Consider the following 10,241-nt stretch of genomic DNA (forward strand, 5'->3'; position numbering starts at 1 on the left):
TGACTCTGAACCCGATTAAAAGAAGGCAACTTTGATCATAATCTCTCAACTGTGTGAAGCCTGGTGGCTTGCATAGTGTATGAGAGGTCATAGCTGAACAGAAGACAGAGCTTAATGGTTGCTTCAGAAATAGGAGAAGACATTCTCTCACTTCCTTCTCCCTTAAATTGTGGAACAGACGCTGGGAAACGGAGCTCAGGCGATAAGGAAAAGGGGAGAGTCTGAGAGCATTTTATTGTTGTTTCTTGACTTGTGCCTTTGGAAGTTCTTCTAGCCATGGGTGAATGGACTATCTTGGAGAGGCTCCTGGAGGCTGCAGTGCAACAACACTCCACCTTGATTGGAAGGTAAGACCCTGCTGGGGGTGGATAAATATTCACCTTTTAGGTAAAAACTGCATCGAGCCTGTTGGGAAAACCCTAGCTGCAATCTTGCAACATATATAAGACGATGAATATTCTTAAATTAACCCTTCGATTATTGTGCACCTATTTCTAATGTTGAAATGTGAGGTTTTTTTTGATTATATGAAGAATTTAATAAATTGCACAAATGTGTGTGTGTTTGTGTGTGTCTTTATTGAAGAGATTAGATGTTTGACCCAGACCTTTCTCATAGATCTGCAACTACAAATAGTATTTTAGGGACTTAATAACCTTCACCCAAATAGTAAATCAAATTGGATTCCATTTAATTCACTAAATTGCTATTTACAGATCAGCACGGTGGCTAAAAGCTAAGTGTTACCCTCTGCCATTGTTTACAAGCAGACGATGCTTCCTTTAAAATAGTGAGGATGAATGATAAAGGACGATAGAACATGGGGTTGGGTATTGGGACAGAGGGAGAGTGGCTATGCCCTAATACTGTCGTTTCTGGTCTTGTATGATATAGTTAGGCCAAAAACAAAATCAGTGAGGTTTGGCTGGAAAATAAGTGACCCTTCAAGTTAAAACATCTAATTTTCTGAAGGAGTGTTTCATGAGAATATCGGATCTCTTTGCAGCATTTAAAAAGTATTAAAATAGTCAGAGGGAAGGACGTCCAGACTAACTGGTGGAATCAGGAATTTTACAGCACTGTGGGTGGCTATTCAGCCCAACAGGATTGTGCTCACCCCCTGAAAGAAACCTCCCCCACCTGCCTTAGTGCCATTTCTCTGTCCTTTCTCCTTCGGCCAATGGTTTGTGTGCTGGCTCCCTGGAAGAGCACTTGTCTTAGTCCAATTTGCCCTGCCACAATCCTCTTATCTCTTTTTGAATGTTTCCTTTTCAAATATTTATCCATTTCCTTTTAAAAGCTATAGTGGTTTTGCTTCTGATATTCCACAGCCTAACAGCCTTCCTAAGTTTGAAAAAAATTAATTCTGCAAAGCTCATTCTTTTGCTTTTCAATCTTAAATTGATGTCCCTCTAGCTACTAACTCACTCGCTAATGGAAATAATCCTTCCCAATTTAACTTAAAATCCAGCATAATTTTGAATATCTCTATCAAATCTCCTAACCTTCGAATTAGAAAGAAACCCCATTTCTCTAATGTTCACAGAATTAAAGCCTCTCATCCCTGGTATGAGTTGAATGAATCTCTTCTGCACCTACTCCATGGCCTTGACATCTTTCAGCATGTGTGTTCACCTGCTAATATTATCAATGATCATTTCTACCCTAATATGTTGTTACCAAACACTTAAAGTGCCCACCATACTAAATTAAATGAAATAGCCTGCATTTATAAAGTGCTTTTCACAACCTCAAGACATCCCAAAGCACTTTCGTTGTATTGTTGTAATGTAGGAAAATCAGCAGCTAATTTGTGCACAGCAAGATCCCACAAACGGCAATGTGATAATGACCAGAACGTGGTTTAATGATGTTCGTTGAGGGATAAATTTTGACCAGGACACCGAGGAGAGCTCTCTTTCTCTTCTTCGAGACACTGCCATGGGATCTTTTATGTTCACTTGGGAAGGAAGATAGAGCCTCGGTTTAATGCCTCACTCAAAAGATGGCATCTCTGACAGTGCGGCTCTCCCTCAGTACAGCACAGGGAGTGCCAGCCTAGATTGTTGTGCTCAAGTCTCTGTAGTTAAACCTACAACCTCTGACTCAAGTGAGACCCGCTGAGCCACAGCTAACACCCATGTAATTATTATAATGGACAATGTGAGGGCATATGTTGGTTACAATTAGAGATTAAGGCAAGATGCAGTGACAGAAATAAGCCAAAGAGCATTTTGGGGCTGTGTAGAATCAAACACACAGAGCTGTACATTCTGTGAAATGAAGGCAATGGACTGACGGGAGGCTCGCGGGTCACTAATTCACAAAGAACAGGAGTTCTTTTTATGGATGACTGAATTCCAAGATGTTACTTAAATGTTATTCACTGTGTTTCATCGTCCCTGCCACCCTCCCGCTCTCTTCTATCTCAGCTAGAAGGCAGTGATTCCTTGAGCAGCAGGCACTCTCTGTACTGGGGCCATGTGTGATTCTCAGTGGATTATCTGATCATGGCAGAGGTACTATAGCTGAATTTGACCCTGTCCTTAGCCAATGCCAACATCAGCTGTTGGATAATTCTTTTAATATGCCCAATAATTAACCACATTCATTATCCTTTCCAAACACTAATCATATGTCTACATACAGAACCATATATGCAGTCCTAGATCTGGAAAACTCATGTAAAGAACTCCCCGGGAATCGCGAGTGGTACCTCCCCTCGAATGTAGCTCAGGATCCTTAACTGATCTTTGCTTTGTTGATGGGGGGGTGGGGAGGTCGGTAACCAGAGGCCATATGTTTAAGATAATTGGCAAAGAAATGCCAGAGGGGGAGAGGAGGAGAAATGTTTTTACGCAGTGAGTTGTTGTGATCTGGAATGCGCTGCCTGAAAGGGCGGTGGAAGCAGATTTAATAGAAACTTTCAAACGGGAATTGGATAAATACTTGAAAAGGAAAAGCATGCAGGGCTATGGAGAAAGAGCAGGGGGTGAGTGGGACTAATTAGATAGCTCTTTCAAAGAGCTGGCACAGGCATGGAGGGCTGAATGGCCTCCTTCTGTGCTGTATGCTCCTATGTTTAAGATAATTGGCAAAGAAATGCCAGAGGGGGAGAGGAGGAGAAATGTGGTGATAAGTCATGATATATGGTATGATGCTTGGAAAGTAATATGGCTGCTGAAATTACTTTGATAATAAGACATGTGACTGGACTGGGTGTGATTTTACGAAGACTTGCATTTATATAGCGCCTTTCATGACCTCAGGATGTCCCAAAGTGCTACAAAACTAATGAAGGAATTCTGAAGTGTTGTAATGTGTGAGTCTGGCATGCAGGAGCTATTTAATACGCTTGTTCACTCTTGTAAGATTTGTCTAAGTAACTTCTTGTTTGATTTTTAGAATCCTCCTCACAGTGGTGGTGATCTTCCGAATTTTAATCGTTGCGATTGTCGGCGAGACGGTCTATGAAGATGAGCAGACTATGTTCCTGTGCAACACGCTTCAGCCCGGCTGTAACCAGGCCTGCTATGATAGAGCTTTCCCCATTTCCCACATCAGGTACTGGGTCTTCCAGATCATCCTGGTGTGCACGCCAAGCCTCTGCTTCATCACGTACTCTGTGCACCAGTCGTCCAAACAGAGGGAAAAGCGTTTCTCCACGCTCTATTCTCTTCTGGACCGGGATTTCACCAGAGTGTCTGCGGAACAGAAAGAGGACACGAAGCCGAGAAGCAGCCTCATCAATGGGATTCTGTGCCAGAGCCGAGAGGGAGCTACACAGGCACTGGAACCAGACTACTTGGAGAGCAAGAAGATATCTAACCATTCAGGATGGATCAATAGCAAAAACATGAAGATTAAGCGTCAGGAGGGCATATCGAGATTTTACATCATCCAAGTGGTCTTTAGGAATGCCTTGGAGATTGGCTTCTTGATGGGACAATACTTTCTCTACGGGTTCAACGTTCCTGCAATCTTTGAGTGCGACAGGTATCCTTGTGTCAAAGAGGTGGAGTGCTACGTTTCCAGGCCGACAGAAAAGACAGTCTTCCTGGTCTTTATGTTTGCAGTCAGCGGCATTTGCGTGGTTCTGAACCTGGCTGAGCTCAACCATCTGGGCTGGAGGAAGATCAAGCTGGCTATCAAAGGAGTACAAGCCAAGAGAAAGTCCACGTTCGAGGTTAGGAAGAAGATCCCGCCATATTTCAGTGCCCAGGGAAGGGCCCAGTCTCGTGAGTCTGCATATGTATGAGTGGCAAGTCTTCAACTAAGTTCCCTTTAAGCCCAACGCCAGCCAAATGCATGGAAAGAATACTGTATACAATGGAAAAAGATCTGTGCTCGGTCCACGACTGCGGCTTGTCTTTGAAAAGTGTGTCTTGCTGGTAAAGTAAAGATGTTAAAGGACCAAGTAGTGTGAAGGGAGTCTGCACCTAATGTGTATTGGGGGCAACAACATGGTCAAGTCACTTCTTCTTGGATTTCCAATCTTTTGTACTTGACATTGGAACAATATTCAGGATCTGAACCAATGAGGCCTGCCACATCATTCGACTGAACACCTGAATTATGGTGTATAGTTTATTCCCAACATTTTTGCATTTGGTCTCCACTTGGGAATAAAACTATACAGAATAGCTAATATCACGAGGATTGCTCTTGTTGGCAAAACAGCAACGGAAGTGTTGCACTCCTGGGACTGAGTAACGAAGCGGGTTCGGTAACGAGGTGACAAGGTGGCCGAGCGGTTAAGGTGTTAAACTTGTAATCCACACATGGGTACAAATCTCATCCTTGCTGTTAATTTAGGGGAGATGGTGGTGTAGTGGTAATGTCACCAGACTAGTGATCCAGAGGCCCAGGCTAATGGCCTGGGGAAATGGCTTCGAATCCCACCATGACAGCTGTGGCATTTAAATTCATTTGATTAATAGAAATCTGAAATTGAAAAGCTAGTCTCTGTAATGGTGCCATGAAACTATCATCAATTGTCGTAAAAACCCATCTGGTTCACTCATGCCCTTTCAGGAAGGAAATCTGCTGGCCTATATGTGACTCCAGACCCACAGCAATGTGTTTGATTCTTAACTGCCTTCTGAAATGGCCTAGCAAGTCACTCAGTTCAAGGGGCAATTAGGGATGGGCAACAAATTACCTCCTCTTTCACCATTGCCTGGGTTGCATCTTGTTCCTTGGTAAAGACAGATGCAAAGTATTCATTTAATACCTCAGCTCTGCCCTCTGCCTCCTCGTGTAAATCCCCTTTACGGTCCCTAATCGGCCCCACTCTTCCTTTTACCACCCTTTAACTATTTATATGTCTATAGAAAACTTTGGTATTCCCTTTAATATTAGCTGCCAGTCTCTTTTCATGCTCTCTCTTTTGCTTCTCTTATTTCCTTTTCCACTTCCCCTTTTGACCTTCTATATTCAGCCTGGTTCTCAATTGTATTTTCTACCTAGCATTTGTCATAAGCACACTTTTTCTTCTTTATCTTAATTTCCACCTCTTTGTCATCCAGGGAGCTCTGAATTTTTTTACCCTACCATACCCCTTTGAGGAAACATACCTTGACTGTGCCCGAATTATCTCTTCTTTGAAGGTCACCCATTGTTCAGCTACTGTTTCTCCTGCCAACCTTTTGATGCCAATTTATTCGCCCCAGCTCCATTCTTAACCCATAGAAGTTGGCTTTCCCCCAGTTAATTATTCTTACTCTGGATTGTTCTTTGTCCTTTTCCGCTTCTTCACACAAAGGGGTAGTGGAAACCTGGAGCTCTGTCCCCCAAAAAGCTGTTGAGGCTGGGGGTTAAATGAAGATTTCAAAACTGAGATTGATTTTTGTTGGGTAAGGGTATTAAGGGATGTGGAACTGAGGAAGGTAAATTGAGTTAAGATACAGATCAACCATGACTAACTGAATGGCAGAAGAGGCTCGAGGGGCCTACTTCTGTTCCATTGTTAGAGAGTCAAAGAGAGATATAGCACTGAAACAGGCCCTTCGGCCCACCGAGTCTGTGCCGACCATCAAGCACCCATTTATATTAATCCTACATTAATCCCATATTTCCTAACACCTACCTACACTAGGGGCAATTTACAATGGCCAATTTACCTCTCAACCTGCAAGTCTTTGGCAGTGGGAGGAAACCGGAGCACCCGGCGGAAACCCACCTGGTCACAGGGAGAACTTGCAAACTCCACACAGGCAGTACCCAGAACCCAAACCCGGGTCGCTGGAGCTGTGAGGCTGCGGTGCTAACCACTGCGCCACTGTGCCGCCCTGATGTTCCTGATGCTGCTTTACTGTTATTGCCATTACCGGTGTTTATTCTCCACATGAGTCTCCTCCCACCCCTCTTCGCACCCTACCAACATATCCTTCTTTTCCTTTTTCACTCATGTGCTTATCTAGCTTCTCTTTAAATACATCTATGCTATTCACCTCAACAACTCCTAGTGAGTTCAATATTCTCACCCTTTTCTGAATAAAGAAATTTCTCCTGAAATGCCCTTTTTTTTAGTATCTTATATTTAAGATCTCTAGTTTTGATCTCCCCCAGAAGTGGGAGCACCTTCTCCACTATTAAACCCCTTCAGTATTTTAAAGACTTCTATCAGGTCACCTCTCGGCCTTCAGAGAAATTAGCCCAACTTTATTTGGTTAAGATTTATTTAGTTGTAGATTAAGAATAACTACATTCAGTTCTTAGCACTGTAGCTAGTGGTGGTTTGTCTGAGAGTAACAAATGAAAAAATAGTTAAGAGTTTAAAACATGTGCTGTTTAATGATGAGCCATTTTTACTCATACTGCCAATCATACAAACACTTCTGGGTCAGGGGGTGTCGGTTAGGAGATGTCCTGTCCTTGACTGAGTAACAAATTGCATCAATAATTGTACCTAAGTTGGCTGTTTCCCAATAGGAAAACCCAATCCGAGCCCATGCATATCTGCTAACTGGATTCAGAGGATTGATAGAGACTCAGATATAGGGCATCTGAGCACCAGAACAGAAGAAATAGCAGCCGGAGTAAACCAAAGGGCCCATCGAGCCTCCTCCACCATTCAAAACGATCATGGGTGATCTTAAGATTCAACTCCACTTTCCTGCCTGCTCGCCATATCCCTTGATTCTCTGAGAGACCAAAAAACTGTCTATCCCAGCCTTCAATGTATTCAACAATGGAACATCCACAACCATCTGAGTGAAGTAATCTCTCCTCATCTCAGTTCTAAATGATCAGCCCTTTATCCTGAGACTGTGCCCCCGTGTTCTAGATTCCCTGACCAGTGGAAACAATCTCTGTGCCTACCCTATCCAGCCCTTTTAGAATCTTATATGTTTCAATGAGATCACCTCTCATTCTTCTAAACTCCTGAGAATACAGGCTCAATTTACTTAGTCTCATCATAGGACAATCCTCTCATCCCAGGAACCAATCTAGTTAACCTTCGCTGCACTGCCTTCAATGCAAGTATATTCTTTCTTAAATGTGGAGACGAAAACTGCACACAATATTCCAGATGTGGTCTCACCAAAACCCTGAACAATTGTAGCAATACTTCCGTATTCCTGTACTGCAAACCCTTTCAATAACAGCCAACATGACATTTGCCTTCCTAATTGCTTGTTGTACCTGCATGTTAACTTTCTGCATTCCTTGTACAAGCACGCCCAAGTCTCTTTGAACATCGACACTTAGAAGTTGCACACCATTTTTTCTATTCTTACAACCAAAGTGCATAACTTCACACTTCTCTACATTATACTCCATCTGCCATCTTATTGCCCACTCACTTAAACTGTCTAGATCTCTTTGCAGCCTCTCTGTCCTCCCCGCAGCTTACCTTTTCACCGAGCTTTGTATCATCAGCAAACTTAAATAAATTACCCTCTGTCTCTTCATCTAAGTCATTAATATAGATGGTAAATCTGCCTTCTCAACCATTATTGGTGCATGGTCTAGGTGCACTTTAAAAAAAACTCACACATAAAGAAATGGACTCTGTGAATAAGAAAGAAAAGGTCATGCATTTCTATAGCACTTTTCACAACCTCAGTACATCCCAAAGCACTTTACAGTTTACACTTTTTGAAGTGCAGTCACTGTTGTACTGTAGGAAATGCAGCAGCCAATTTGCACACAGCAAGCTCCCACCAACAGCAATGTGATAATGACCGGATAATCTGTGTTTGTGATGTTGGTTGAGCAATAAATATTGGCTAGGATATCGGGGAGAACTCTCCTGCTCTACTTCAAAATAGTGCCATGGATCTTTTACATCCACCTGAGAGGGTAGAAGGAGCATTGGTTTAACGCCTCACCCGAAAGACGGCACCTCCGATAGTGTCGCACTCCCTCAGTACTGCACTGAAGTGTCAGCCTTGATTTTGTGCTCAAGTAGCTGGAGTGCAACTTGAACCCACAACTTTTTGACTCAGTGGTGAAAGTGCTACCAGCTACACTGCTCTAAGATTGTAATCCATTGAGAAACACTAAGAATCAAAACGATTTTTTTTTTTTCTCCTTTGTTCCACAGAAGTATATTTTTTAAAAGATTGTTTTTACAATTGGAATTTAAGGCACTGTCTCTCTTTCTTCGTAATTCTGTTCCTTCCATCTTCAGTCACACTAACCTGGGACCTCCTGCAAGAGCAGTGATGGGATTCAGAAGGTTAAGGGGGTGATTTGATCAAAGTTTTCAAGATATTATGGGGAACAGACAGGGTGGATAGAGAGAAACTATTTCTGTTGGTTGGGGAGTCTAGGACTGGGGGGCATAGTCTAAAAATTAGCGAAGATCTTTCAGGAGTGAAATTAGGAAACGCTCCTGCACACAAAGGGTGGTAGAAGTTTGGAACTCTCTTCCATAAACGACATTTGATGCTAGATCAATTGTTAATTTTAAATCTGAGATTGATTAGATTTTGGTTAACAGAAGGTAATAAGGAGTTTTGGGCAAAGATGTGGATTTGGAGTTAGGTTGAATATCAGCTATGATCTCATTAAATGGTAGAATAAGCTTGAGGGGCTCAATGGCCTCCTCTTCCTCTGTTCCTATTTCCTTTTCCCCTAGGGGTTACCAAGGTTTGTTATTACTTTATAGCATGTTCTAAGAGGCTGAGGGTGGTGGGATCTTTATTTATTTATCTGCAAGACAAAAGCAGGAAATTAGGAAAAAGTTCACTGAAAAATGAGAGAAATCCTAGAAGATCTGTATCATCATTTGAGTGAGGAGTGATGTTCGGATTTTAAATGTTTAATTCCCCAATGTGGTTTACAAACAGAAACTCTTTTGTAACAACGTTGTAGAGATAATGTTTGATAATTGTGAGTTAGAATTGTACTGATTTCTGATTCTGTATTGTATTATAATGTGTGTTGATTTTGTTTTGAACTTTGTACTCTAGGCATGGTGAAGAAATTACAAGGCAGATTATTTAATATGTGAATGTCTAATTATCTGTTTGTTCAATAATTGTAGAGGGGTCCAAACATAATGAAACTACTTCTGTGACAAAATAAAGGGTTATTTTTAACTAGACCAGTCTGACTCCTTTCTCCAATAGAGAGGGGCAGAGAGAGATTGCATGAGAGGGGCAAGTGAAGGGCAGAGAAAGAGTGAGGTTGAGAGGGGCAGAGAAAAAGATAGCGCGAAAGGGGCAAAGAGTGTGGGGAGGGGCAGAGAGAGACTGAGAAAGAGGGGCAGAGAGAGAGAGCATGCGAGAGGGGCAGATAGGGGTGGAGAGAGACTGTGCGAGAGGGCAGAGAAAGAGAGAGAGTGAGACGAGCAGAGAGAGACAGCGAGACTGGCAGGGAGAGAGGGGAATGTTATTGCTCTCTGTAAATTTCTGTGTAAATATATAAGATTTGCAACTGCATTTCGGATCCTGTGAGGCTTTTGGTGTTTTATAGATTAACGGTTGGCAAGCTTTAAGCCGAGAGTTTGGACAGGTGCCCGAAGGAAGGATTGCTATCAGAGCCAACTTGATGGCAGCTCCTGTCACACAGTGTTCTCGATTTGTTGATGGCTGTGTGCTCTACTTAACACCCATTTTAATACCTTTCAATATTCAGAGCTTTCTGAAAGTGCGATAAGGCTACAATTTTACTGTGTTCTGTGTATCAAACAAAGAGATGTCATGAGGTATTATATTATTATGTATTGTATTATAACTATTTATAATATATCAAAAAAACTTATGATTCTGTGCACTCTGTCATCTTTT

The 10,241-nt window shown here is 42.3% G+C and overlaps 1 protein-coding gene across 1 annotated transcript; it reads left to right on the forward strand.

The window, feature by feature from the left end:
- Window positions 1–276: 276 nt before the first annotated feature.
- On the forward strand, window positions 277–4,258 carry LOC137353205 (gap junction delta-2 protein-like). Its single transcript, XM_068019261.1, has 2 exons — window positions 277–347; window positions 3,406–4,258. Exons 1-2 carry the CDS (start codon window positions 277–279, stop codon window positions 4,256–4,258), a joined length of 924 nt encoding a protein of 307 aa, XP_067875362.1.
- Window positions 4,259–10,241: the final 5,983 nt, after the last annotated feature.

The sequence above is a fragment of the Heterodontus francisci genome, chromosome 40 (genome assembly GCF_036365525.1).
Source record: "Heterodontus francisci isolate sHetFra1 chromosome 40, sHetFra1.hap1, whole genome shotgun sequence".
In the NCBI taxonomy this organism is placed as follows: domain Eukaryota; kingdom Metazoa; phylum Chordata; class Chondrichthyes; order Heterodontiformes; family Heterodontidae; genus Heterodontus; species Heterodontus francisci.

Bases quoted from the DNA above. Each gene is read 5' to 3' on its own strand.
- LOC137353205 (XM_068019261.1), top strand. From the start codon at position 277: ATGGGTGAATGGACTATCTTGGAGAGGCTCCTGGAGGCTGCAGTGCAA. The intron at 348-3,405 runs GTAAGACCCTGC...TTTGATTTTTAG, and splicing joins CACTCCACCTTGATTGGAAG to AATCCTCCTCACAGTGGTGG.